Below are 13408 nucleotides of genomic sequence, written 5' to 3'. Positions count from 1 at the left end.
AGTTGTGTGAATCATGTGGATATCTACTGGATCGAGTGTCATGTTTTCTCATTCTTGAGTTTGGTTAAATAGTTTTATTTGTCAATAAAGGGTTAATATATAAAGTTTTTTTTTATATTTTATATTGAGGCTATATCAGAAAGGTAAAAATTTTTATTATGAGGTAGGCACTCTAATTGGGTTATCTCGTGATTATTTCTAATCTTTTTGTGAGCATTCAAAATATGCGTTGTTAGAGTACTTCTAATGGTGACACTCCTCACTTCTCAAGACTAGGTGCTACAATCAGCGCCTCATTAGCACTTCATTCCCAGGACTAAACCCAGGACAACAGTGACACTCATTCCTCAATAAATTGGGACCCATTTAAATTATTTATTAAAAAAGTTTACAACATTTAATGCTAATAGTACAAGTTGTTTTACACATATACATCGTCCTGAAAAATTTCACAACATCACGAAGCAACAGACGAAATGGAAGGCAGCACCTTGGGCAGGTACCTGGACGCCTTGGTGCCATTGGAGTCCACCTGGGCGGAGCTGTGGGTGGGTGGGAGGACAAGACTGTTGGAACCTGCCTTAGTAAGATTAAAATCCGACATCTCTTATAAGATATCATGATATCAATTACTAGATGATTTGCGATGGTTTTTTTCCCCTTCGGAGAAAAAATGAATTAAATTATATAACCAAAAGAACTTACGGGCATAGCCCAACGGTTCTCCCCATAAACTTTGTGTCATGTGATAGGGAGAGATCATGAGTTTAATCCTTAGAGATGACATAATTTTCTTTAAAACAATTGAGCACCAATAATGGTGATATATATATTGACCATATAAGGAGGTTTTTCGGATTCGTTCACGAACCTCTACCCACGAACACTGCTCGAATGGATGTGTTCTCGGGTACCGTCGATGGGGTTTGAGTTTCCGGCCGAACGTGTGTTATACGTGCAAATAATGAGGGTTGTTGAAATAAATGATCTACTGATGTCAAAAAATCTTCGTTCAAAAAATTATATAACAAAAAATCTATAGGTGTTATAACGTTATTGATAGATTCAACGATCCGTGTGATACATCCATTGATTCTACATTCAATCACCACTCATCATTGCACATATACAAACCATATTGTTTAATATTACATTAAAAAGAATACAATAGACTGACCATAATTTTAAAAAGAATACAATAGACTAGACCATTCGTAATTATCAGCCATTAAATAAGCCCATCACGCCGGGAGCACACTTGTAGTGCGGCGTGTAGGGGAAGGTGCTTGGTGGCATGCTCGGTAATTCACGCTATGGTTCACTGACGTTATTATTATTTTAATATTTTTTATCATCACTTTTTTAAATAACTTTCAATCATATTTCGAAACATCACCCGAAACTCTTTCCAACACCTTCTCCATTACTTCCCTTTTTAGCACTATTTTTGACATGTCGCCAAAATCCTCTAAAAAAAAAGCCTCCTCACTTTGTCACGTCACCACAATCACTTCAAATGATCTTATAAGCCGGCAAAAATATGTCTTCTACTTGGCACTTGCTTCCTAATATTTTTAAATCTACAAGAAATGCAATTGGGCGGGGCCTAACCTAAATTGTTCCTTGGGCCTACAAATTTTTAAACCCGCTACTTTGGTGGATGCGTAGGTGTCTTTGTTCTTCAAAGGGGTTTCACTCCTACAAATTTTATTTTATAATATCATGGTATCATAAACAAAAATGTCGGTAAAAATATCAATTACTCTACCAGTTTACATATATTATGTATTCTTTATAGCCGATAGTGTGTGAACAAATCAGAAGCTAAACAATAACCAACACGAAATGAATAAAGAAAATACTATGCATAATGCTATATATCTATAACCTCTACAATGTGATATATTTTCCATATTAAATTAGCCATCTTGGACTCTTGGTGATTTGTTTACAATCAAGTGTTTGTTTATGGAACATCTGTTTAAATTAAGCACGCATTCAAGTACATTTTCATGCATGTCAACATCAAAATTAAATGATTTAAGAAGGAGGAACACTTATCAGAATTATAGAAAGGTGAAAGTATAGGAATATAAACTAACAATTAAGATGTTTGCTTTAATTTCCTGCAAATCAATTATGAAATTAACAAAAAAGAAGGTAATGAATAATGTCCCCCTATATATTTTATAGCAAGGCTTTTATATACAAAATGGCACTGATTGTAATCAGTTACCATACTAGCATATATATAGTTACATAACTTTTATTGCATAAATGATGATGATCAACTGAATTGATATTGTTTCAAGATTGCATCAGCCTAGTTTCCTCCAAAAACTTCATTTATATTAACTTTGACTCTTGCAACAAAAGTAGCTTACCTTTCCATAATTTAATTGACTTCAAACATATATCAAATCCAAGACTGAATTGGATTGTTGTTGCATTTAAATGAATTCACTCCACTTATATGTGCAAATATGTCTGATGATTCAAAATTATCTTCCTCTTCCTTCACAACAACCTGCATATATGCTCCAACATCAAACCAAATCTACATGTATCTATACTCCCTCGTCTCAAATTTATTGTCTCGGGACAAAAAACAGACAGTTTAAAAAACATCGGGCCATTGATATGGGATAGAGGGAGTAGTACAACTAGTTTTTATTTTTATATTTAATAAGAACAGATTATGAAGCTAATAAAAGTATAACAGGTTGAGGTGCATTACATGAAAAGATTTAGCATCTTCATACATGTCATCTTCGTGGTTGCCGCTCATTCTATTATTTTCTCCAAATTCGTCGTTCTTGGCAAACCTTCCTCTCACTCGAGGCCTGCTGTCTGCCAGAGTTTTTCGACATGCATACTGTACATACGTAACAATATCTTTAACTTATCAATTGAACTAGATATCTATTCATTATCAAAAGAGCGAATTGATCGAACATACCTTGATTTTCTTGTGGAAATTCCTCTCATTTCGTTTCTTCATGTATCTATGGATCTTTTCTTTTCGTTCTTCGGTTGTCAGTTTGTTTGCAACTCTGTAAGTTTCAGATTCTAAGCTTGTGATTTCTGATGCCAATGAAGTAGCAGAACTCACCCCACCTCCATTTACAACATGCTGGCTTTCATTACTAAGAGTCTGAAAACAAATTTATAACAAAAATAAACAAATTAAGATGTGAACAAGTTGGAAGATATATATATATATATATATATATATATATATATATATATATATATATATATATATATATATATATATAATCAAGGTATGCTTGGAACGAAATTACCTGAAGTTCGTTAGAGTTGAAAGGATCTACACAGAAGATGCCACTTGCATTATTATCAACCTTGAAATCCAACTCACCCAAGAACAAATTCCCATTGAAAATCCCAAAACTTTCAACTGGTAGAGGAGGGTTTGAGTTGCCTGAAAGGTACGAAGTTATAGCGGGGTCCATGAAGGAACAATTAGGTGACACAGGGTCGTTATTTAAGCGCATAAGCTTCAAGGGTGGCATGGAAGACAGGCAATCTTTTTCGCAAACAGGGGGCAATGCTGCTGGTCCTATTACAGGGACAATATGGTCATTTTGATTAGGAAGAGGGTATGATGAAATCTGGCCGTTTATGGTGGTGGTGTTGTGATCTGTTGTTAGTTGAATTGGGTTTTCGAGTAGTGAAAGGTCAAACTGGTCTTGTTGGTTAAATTGATATGGAGTAAGCTTGAGATGGGGATGTGTGAAGTCCAGATTTACTGAATTTATGTTGTTTTCGGTTATTTCGTCATCAAAGATTATGGAGAAATCATCGGTGTTTATGTTGTCGGTGGTATTAGCGGCAGTTGTGGTGTTCGTGTTAGCTGCGGGAGCGAAGGCAAGGTTAGTGGTATACGAGGAGCTGTCGTCGTAACAACAATTTGAGCTGGAAGCAACTTCTGAGTTTTGTATGGTTTCTTGAAAAAGCTCTGATTCACAGAACTCGAGTATTTGGGCCGCGCTCAATGGGCTAGAAACCTGCTCCTGTTAACCAAAAACAAACACGGAATAAGATTATAGCGTTACAAAAATACAACAAAATCATATCATAATATAATATTTATATTTAAAGTCAAAGTTGAAAAAAAAAAAGATTTTAAAAAGTCAATAATGGACGGAGAGAGTAATAATTAGTAAACCTTGAAAGACAAGTGTTGTGTTTTAAATAGAAAATGGGAAGGAGTCAAAAGAGCCATATATAAAATGCAAAAGAATAGCAACATTAAATATATACATATACATATATAGGTTCGCTGATCAAGTCGGTCGCAATCATATCGTAATTGAATCAAAGAATCAAAGAAGTAAGACTACTTAAACATAACGCGGTCATCGATAGAGACATTTATATTCTCCAAATCATTGAAGAAAAGGAGATGGTGTTGTGAATTAGGTACGTACTAAGAAATATATGACACATTGAGTTTGGCAATAAAGAAATGGAATGCAGGCACGCGGGGGGTGTTTTTGTTGTAGACGTCTAGAATCAAATGAGACGATAAGGATAAAAAGAGCCAAAATCGAATTTAAGCAATCTTCATTTCATACAACTTGATAAACATCAATCTCACCATGCATCATCACCATCTCAACATGTTCTATTATTAAATAATAATATAACATTTTGTTTATTAAGATAATTTATACAAATTCTTTGGATGTTAACGAATAATATATGATCTATATATCAACCTAACTGAAATATCTCATTAAAAACTTGATCATCACCAAAGGAATATTCCTTCCTATCTATTGTAGTGAAAAGTTTTGAAAACGATATCAATCTACCATAAAATAAGAGTTTTATGTTATTATGATTACGTTAACAAAATAATAATAATAATAATAAAATGAAAGTAGATGAAAGAATATTGTACCATGGAAGGTTGTTCGGGCGGAGGGACTGTATCTCCCAACATACTTTTTTATCTTCTTCTTGTTCTTGACCGAAAAACCAAAAACCGAAACCGATCAAAATCTTCTATAAGAAAGTAAGGGAACGAATGGGAACTTGAAGTTTATGGAAAGATTGTCGTTTTGAGTTGAAGTGGATGCGGGGAGGAACCATTAGAAGAAGATGAAAGTCCATCTATCTACCTAGCTAAATGTTTTCTTTATTAATAATAACTAAAAAACAAAATTTAATGGAAATAAATCTGATTTTAGAGATGGAAATATTAGTTAGAGTGTCGATATAGAGGTGAAAGGAGAGACGAGTAAGGCGGAAAAAGTGTATGCATATGATTGTTATTTAAGGTACAAAAATGTGGTGTGTCCGTACGATCTCCGGTTAACTCGCTCACCCATTGACCATATATATAATTAATACTCTATATGCGTGTCTGTGATTGACAATTCGTACGTACGGATTGGGCTTTCTCTTGTTTTGCATATATTAAATTCTTGTTGTCGTGCCACCTAAGCTAATTATTTAACACCATGTCACTTTGCTTCTTCTTAATAACTAGTCGATGTATCATGGGCTGCAGGACTATCGTTCGGTGTCAGTTTCAGTGTCTTTTAGTATCTTTTTAATGATTGGACGGCGGTTGGACTCACGCTAAAAAATTGAAAAACAAATGAGAAAAAAGAGAAATTAAGCCCCAAACGGATATAATTTTGAATTTGGGCCCCACACAAATACACCATCACTGCCCCTACATCGTCACACATAACATCGATCCAATGTCGGCACGGTTTCAGCCGACCTTCGTCTGATTTGACGGTAAATTTGGCGATGAAACCTACACCATTTGCTCTTATTCACATGTTTTCATGAGCTTCTCCACAAGACCATGATTAACGCTACGTGATGGGTATGTATATTTAGTCCATCACGTTGGTCCTAAACCTACAAATGCAGCGCGATGCAAACAACATATGTTGGCGTGAGTGATTGTATCACTAGAGGAGATATCGCGTGAATAAAATATCAACCAATCACGTCACATTTAATAACTATTATAATAATAAAACAAAAATAAGAATAAACATATCCGTAATTACACTAAAAAAAGTGGGACCTACTCTCCATCACACTTCATCACCTCATCATCACTACAAACTCCATCACTCAATCACAATTGCCATATCACTACGTCACAATTGCCGCACCAGGATTATACTCCACAAAAACCCTTATCACACGCCATCACGCCGATACCATTAATAATTATCTAAACTCATTACTCTTGTCCAATCGTTAGTTAGCATATTATATCCAAATCAGGTAGGGTAGTTTTACTAGTTTTCAACTTTTTTTTATTTATCTTGGTGTTCGACTTGCTTTGCGAGCCGACTATATAAATCATTTTTTCAATTACTATGAATATTATGTAGATTTAGATTATATTAATTGGAAAATAATTTATGAAAACCTTGAATTAAGTTACTATATAAATCAAATTAAGCCAATGATTAGGTTTGCATATAATTTACTTAAAATAATGAAGCATCGTTAATGTTTTAACGGATATCTAACTTAAAAGTAATAACTCTTTTTATATAATATTTGATAAAAACAATTTTTTAAACGTTGAAATAAATATAAATTACTTAAATAGAAAACTAAAGTAAAAAAGTTATTTTATAGCAGAATTTGTCCATCAAATTAATATTATTTCTCATATGTGCACATTTGAACAAAACATGTTAACGTTCATTCATATGTAAATTTTGTGCTTTAATTAAATTTCTTTATATAAATACGTTTATAGGAAATTTGTTGCGTTTACATAAATAAAATCTTATAATCTGTTGATTCTCACGTTCTTCTACTTCTGTTGCTTAAAGATGGTGCATGATGCATCAAAAATCTTTTCTACATTACTTGACATCAATCCTTGTTTCCAACAATTATTAACTATTCATGTTGTGAAAAGGTTGTTTGAAAGAATTAACTATTCACTCCTATTTGAATGGTCACCAAATGAACATTTTTTTTTTTTTATGAATCTCCCAACCAATATGCATTCACCAAATGATCATTTTATAAAATAATGTTTTCATGTTTAAAACTAAAAGTGTTTTATTTAAGATTGAAGCGTGTAAAAAGATACTCCCTCCGTCCCATATTTATTGTCACCAGACAAAAAACACACAGTTTTAGGAAATTCTACTAACTTCATTTCTCCACCAATGAAATATCTTCTCTCTTCAGATCCACCAATGAAATATCTTCTTTCCTTTCTATTTATGGAAGTGGACAATTAATTTGGGACATCCCAAAATGAAATAATGAACAATAATATAGGGACGGAGGGAGTATCATTAAAAACTTTTACTATATAATCACGCTTATTATGTAAAAAAAACTTTTACTTTTTCATGCCTAGTGTAAAAAAATCATTTAGTTTAAGTTATTAGTTTTTCTTTTTTAACGTTCTTTAAGTACTGTTTAAGTTTATATTAAATTTTTTTTAACGATTCTAAGTATTAATGGTAAAAGATTTTTTTGGTGTGCTGGTGGGTGAGTGGGTAGTTGACGCTCATAAGAAAAAAAAAATGTTGGTAAAATTAGGAGTAGGGTGACGTGTTGAGTGATGTGTCAAAATATAATTGAAAGTTGAGTGAAACAGTGGATAAAATTATTAAAAAATATCAAAATAATATATAAAAATATACAAGTAATACTACGCGCATGTTTCTTTTGAGTGTTGCTGGCACACACGTTACGAAAAAACTCACTTAACACGTCGCGTTAGTGGTATGTTGAAGGCGTGCTCTTGACACATGCACTATAGCACGCTACATTACAATACGTCTTATAAGCTTGAAAAAATGAAACTTTGTTTTAGTGATTCAAGACCATGCCCAATCAAATTTATTTAATTACGCGTCTCTTGGTTGGTGAGGGATGAAACCTATATGTACGTTAGTATCTTTTGATTCACCAACAATCACTACAACTACACGCACCTTAAGAAACGGTGTCTTGTTGGTGATTTTAGTGACATCTACAATTCATCTTAGTTAATTGAGATTTATTTGAATGCAAAAGTTAGCTAGTTATACTTAACAACGGGTTCGGAGAGTGTGGAGTACACGCTGGTAAAAGTTGACTAGTAATTGTTGCGTAAATTGCGGGGGTCTAGGGGGTCTCGCCCCCTTGTGGGGTCCAAGGGGCAGCGCCCCTGGCGGGATCCAAGGGGGACACGTCCCGTTGCGGGGTCTAAGGGGCAGCGCCCCGAAACCTCAACCGAAAATACACTATACGTTATGTTGAAAAGTGTGTGCCAACTGATTTCCTGCCAAATGTTATACCATTTCGTATAACAGATTTTCCCGCCCCAATGAAGGGTTACACCCTTTCATTATACAATGTCATTTAAACTGTTTTCATATACGTTTTTGGCATTCTTCATTCATATAACAACAACAACAACAACAAAAACACATGTTCTCTCTGACAATTTGATTAGTGATTTCATTGCCAAAAACACTTGCGTTCTTGTCGAATCCTTGTAAAGATTTCGTGAAACCAAGGCAATCATTGGGTCGAAATTCTTTATAGAAAAAGTGAATACACGATTCAAGAATCAATCCATACATTAAAATCATACCCTGTTTCGAACAAATATATAAAGTATTCGTTAATAATCATGTCTGGGAAATCAGTGAAAGAGATGACATCCAAGTTTGCAAAATTGGATAAGTTTGAAGGTGTTGATTTTCGAAGATGGCAACAAAAGATGTGTTTTCTTCTTACTACGTTGAAGGTTGTTTATGTTCTGTCTACCCCCGTGCAAGAAGTTGGTGATGATGAAATAGTGGAGCAGATCAGGAAAACAAACAAGTGGGACAACAATGGCTAGATCTCTCGTGGCCATATTCTTAATTGTATTTCTGATACTCTCTTTGATGTTTATCTATTTGCTATATCTGCGAAGTAATTGTGGGATTCACTTGAATCCAAATACATGGCTGAGGATGCTTCAAGTAAGAAGTTTCTAGTAAGTAATTTAAATTACAAAATGGTGGATACAAGGCCTGTTATGGAACAGTTCCAAGAGATTCTTAGAGTTTTGGACACTTTACACAACATAATCTGAAAATGGATGAATCCATTTCAGTGTCTTCGATTATAGACAAACTGATACCATCATGGCAGGATTTCAAACACATGTTAAAACATAAAAAGGAAGAATTGTCTTAGACTGAATTGGGAGGCCACTTACATATTGAGGAATCAATACAGGTTCAAGAAAGTGGTAAGACTAAGGAAAAGGACGTTGGATCATCCTCTGTAAATATGATTGAGGATCGTAAACGTGTGAACAAACACAACAAAAAGTTTAATGGAAAGAAACGTAAGTTTCAAGGTAAAAATGATGGTTCCAACATGAAGGATAAAAGGGCTTGTTAGATTTGTGGCAAATCTGGTCATATTAAGAAAGATTGTTGCGTTGGAAAGAACACTGGTAGAGGAAGCACTTCGGGTTTAGGACAAGTGTCCAGGGGCCAAGTTCCTGACCAAGGTCAGAATTTTGATTATATTGTAAATTCTGTCATGAATTATGTATCAGATATTTCTAAAGCATTTTATGTGCAGGATGACAATATTGCGTGGTGGATTGATTCTGGGGCCAAATGTCATGCATGTAAATATCGTTGTTGATTCAAGTCATTTCAACCTAATAATGATGTAATTCACATTGGAAGCTAATCAATCACTCATGTTCTTGGTCGTGGAGATGTTGTAATACAATTTAGTTCTTATAAGACAATTACTTTAAATAACTAGTGTGTAATGCCCGTGCTTTGCACGTCATTGAATTTTCATTTTCGGTATGTAGTTAGGCGATAGTTGATGATTTAAACAATAGTAAAAAGCTATGGTGATTAAGAGTGCATAGGTATGTAAATTTGAGTACATTTTTTTGATATAGCAACATTATGAATAAACAATTATGGTTAATGTCATATGCTCCATGACCAAGTAAGTGTTATTTTCAAAAGAAATATGTGAAACATCATTTTTAGCCAATCTAAGACTTGCAAAAGTGTGGATTCTGTTCAATTAGTGCGAGACTAAGGTTTGGCTGCCCAAAATCACTGTCCAAAAAAGTAGTTGTTAGTCAGGTGCAATATACAACTATTCTTACCATTGTTGCTATGTAGAGAATTGAACACAAATAAAAAATACTCACTATAAATGAACTCTAAGTAAAAATCAATAAATAAAGATAACAATTATAATAAAAGAGATAAAAAAATCTATGGTCACCAATAACATAACATCTAAATAAAGTCTTACCATAACATAGATTTAACGTTAAGGTTGTAGATAGAAATTCGACATTATATAAGCAAATCATCTTACTAAAATGATGACGATTGTGAAGATGAAAAAGAATATCTAAAAAACTATATCGACTATATCTATAATGTTGAAATAAAAAATGTATAATGCGAAAAACGTAAAATCTTATTTATAGGCAACAATGCATTAACTTATTCAGCTATTTAATATCAGACAAATGAATGATTGAAACTTATATATAGTTAATATAAGAAAGTTGAAAGGATTAGAACTTATCTATTAAATATAAGGGAAAAAGAAATGATTGAAACTTATATCTATTTTAATATAAGAATAAATAAGGATTAAAACAATTTTTATAAAATTAATTTTATTATTATGTTTTTTGACTGAAATCATGATTTAATAAAAAATATTTATTAGTTAACATTTTTTTTTTTTGAAAATAACTTGTCTTTAAATAATGATAGTTAATAATGTAACATATTTTCATTTTATAAATATCTAAATTAATATTTATTAATATTTTACCTTTTGGCTTATCCTTTATAATTGAATGAATTAAATTAATATATTTTATAGATTATAGATAATATCCTTTTTAACACAATCACTATGTTCATATTCATATGATTAAATATATGAAAATGAACAATTCAGTATTTATAGTTAAATAGATGGTTTTAATATACCATCATTTCATTTGTTTACATTTTTAATTCAATTAAGCCATTTTATCTCTTGGCTACCAATTGCTATAATTTTATTTATGCACATTTATTATTTAAAGTTAAGTCATTTTTACTCTTATGTTGCATAAACAATTTATCGTCCTTTAAGTTGCCTACATTTATACCATCATATATTTAATATTTAATAAATAAATAATAAATGTAATTATGGAGTCACTATTAGCTAGAATTATTTATTTAAAATTTTTACCATTTTTACTATTATTTTTTTGCATAGGTAATTAGTTTTAATGAGGTAAAACTATATTTGTTACACCATAATTGAATAAATTAATATATTTTATAAATTATATCCTTTTTAACACAATCACTATTTTAATATTCATACGATTAAATATATGAAAATGAACAATTCACTATTTATAGTTAAATAGATTGTTTTAATACACCATCATTTCATTTGTCTACATTTTTAATTTAGTTAAGCCATTTTATCTATTGGCTACCAATTACTATAATTTTATTATCCACATTTATTATTTAAAATTAAGTCATTTTTACTCTTATGTTTTATAAACAATTTATCGCCCTTTAACTTGCTTATGCCATCATATATTTAATATTCAATAAATAAATAATAAATGTAATTATGGAGTCACTATTAGCTAGAATTATTATTTATTTAATATTTTTACCATTTTTACTATTATTTTTTTACATAGGTATCAGTTTTAATGAGGTAAAACTATATTTATTACACCATACTTATGATTCTTGAACTTAATTCTTATAGGTATATAGAAGATAGATATAGGTTATAATTATGAATTATAATCATAATAGTGATCATAATCTTAATTATTAATCATAAAGTTATACAAATATACAATATAATAATCATAATATCATAATATAACATTAAAAAGAGATCTTTGGACGAATTGATCCAACATAGAGTCAACCACGTTTCTTTTTGCCTTGTCCGCAGTTTACTGTATTTTAAAATTGGTGATTCTTCGATACGTAAAAAAACATATATTATGTTTGACATATATATATATATATATATATATATATATATATATATATATATATATATATATATATATATATATATATATATATATATCTTATACTATATATACTATAATAATATATGTATAATTTCTTCTTCTTTCCATCTTAAAAAAATCGAGAATACAACATTAGTAATATGGTGTGATATTTTATATGATTGATATGAAAAAATGGAATGAAGATGACATATTTATAGACTAAAAAAAATAACTTACGTTACGTAGAAGATGAAAGGTTTATATATTTACTGATCATTAATTATTTAAAATTTATTTATGACGTTTTTATTTAATACGGTCTTTATTTTTTTATTTTTTTTACTTTTTTACCATAATAATTTATAACCTTTTTTACCCGTCTATTAAATTATATGGGTAAATTTTATTGAATTAACCGTATTTAATACACCATACTTATGATTCTAGGACTCAATTACTATAGATATATAGATGTGCTAATATGTTCTATGTGACTTTCATGCTACTCCCTCTTTAGGAAACAAGAAGTATGTGATCACATTTATATATGATGCGTCTATGTTTTCCTATATTTATCTTTTGCATGCTAAAGATGAAGCCTTAAACACATTTAAAATCTATAAGACCGGAGTAGAATTGCAACAAAATGGTTAAATTAAGACATTGCACACTGATAGAGGTGGTGAATATTATGATCCAGTTTATTTTCAATATGTGGGGATTATTCATCAAACTACGGCCCCAAATACACCACAAAAAATGGTGTAGCTGAGAGGAAAAATAGGACTCTCAAGGAAATGGTAATTTCATGATGTCCTACTCAGGATTGTGTCAAGGGTTTTGAGGAGAAGCTATGTTGACGGCTTGTTATCATTTGAATAAGGTTCCTAACAAAAGAGGAAAGACTACTCCGTATGAACTTTAGTACAAGAAATGACCAAACTTACATTATTTGCGATTTTATGGATGTCAGGCTTTTGTTAGACTACCAAAACCCAAAAGGAATACTTTGGTGAAAGAGGTATTTATTGTATCTTCATTGGATATGATGAGCATTCCAAAGCTTATAAGTTTTATGTGATAGAACCTAATGATTTTGTTTCGATTAATACCGTTATAGAGTCAACAGATTCAATATTTGATGAATCTCGTTTTACATCTATACCAAGACTGTATCGGCCAAAAAGTCATGCCCGATATTAAGTCCCAAAACAATAAAGATATAAAATTTATCGCCAATTTAAGAGTTTATTCACTTTATTTTGTAGATTAAGTGATTACAAAGACAATGCAAGAAGAATCGAAGAAATCGAACTTAAAAGGAAGAATCTAGAGTGAAAACGGTGA

General features: G+C 31.4%; 1 protein-coding gene across 2 annotated transcripts; it reads right to left on the bottom strand.

The window, feature by feature from the left end:
- Positions 1-1112: 1112 nt before the first annotated feature.
- LOC139869219 (uncharacterized) lies at positions 1113-4389 on the bottom strand. 2 transcript variants are annotated; one of them, XM_071857543.1, is made up of 6 exons: positions 4193-4389; positions 3306-4037; positions 2960-3154; positions 2738-2875; positions 2385-2527; positions 1113-1698 (listed from the first exon to the last, which is right to left on the bottom strand). In XM_071857543.1, exons 1-5 carry the CDS (start codon positions 4274-4276, stop codon positions 2417-2419), a joined length of 1260 nt encoding a protein of 419 aa, XP_071713644.1. In that variant the 5' UTR covers positions 4277-4389; the 3' UTR covers positions 1113-1698; positions 2385-2416. The 2 variants fall into 2 exon arrangements, with proteins under 2 accessions (XP_071713644.1, XP_071713641.1); XM_071857540.1 differs by lacking the exon at positions 1113-1698 and having other exon boundaries at positions 2164-2527.
- Between the last annotated feature and the right edge of the window lie 9019 nt (positions 4390-13408).

This window comes from Rutidosis leptorrhynchoides, chromosome 1, assembly GCF_046630445.1.
Source record: "Rutidosis leptorrhynchoides isolate AG116_Rl617_1_P2 chromosome 1, CSIRO_AGI_Rlap_v1, whole genome shotgun sequence".
NCBI lineage: Eukaryota > Viridiplantae > Streptophyta > Magnoliopsida > Asterales > Asteraceae > Rutidosis > Rutidosis leptorrhynchoides.
Note: the sequence above shows the minus strand (reverse complement) of the source record. Positions and strands in the feature narration are given on the sequence as shown.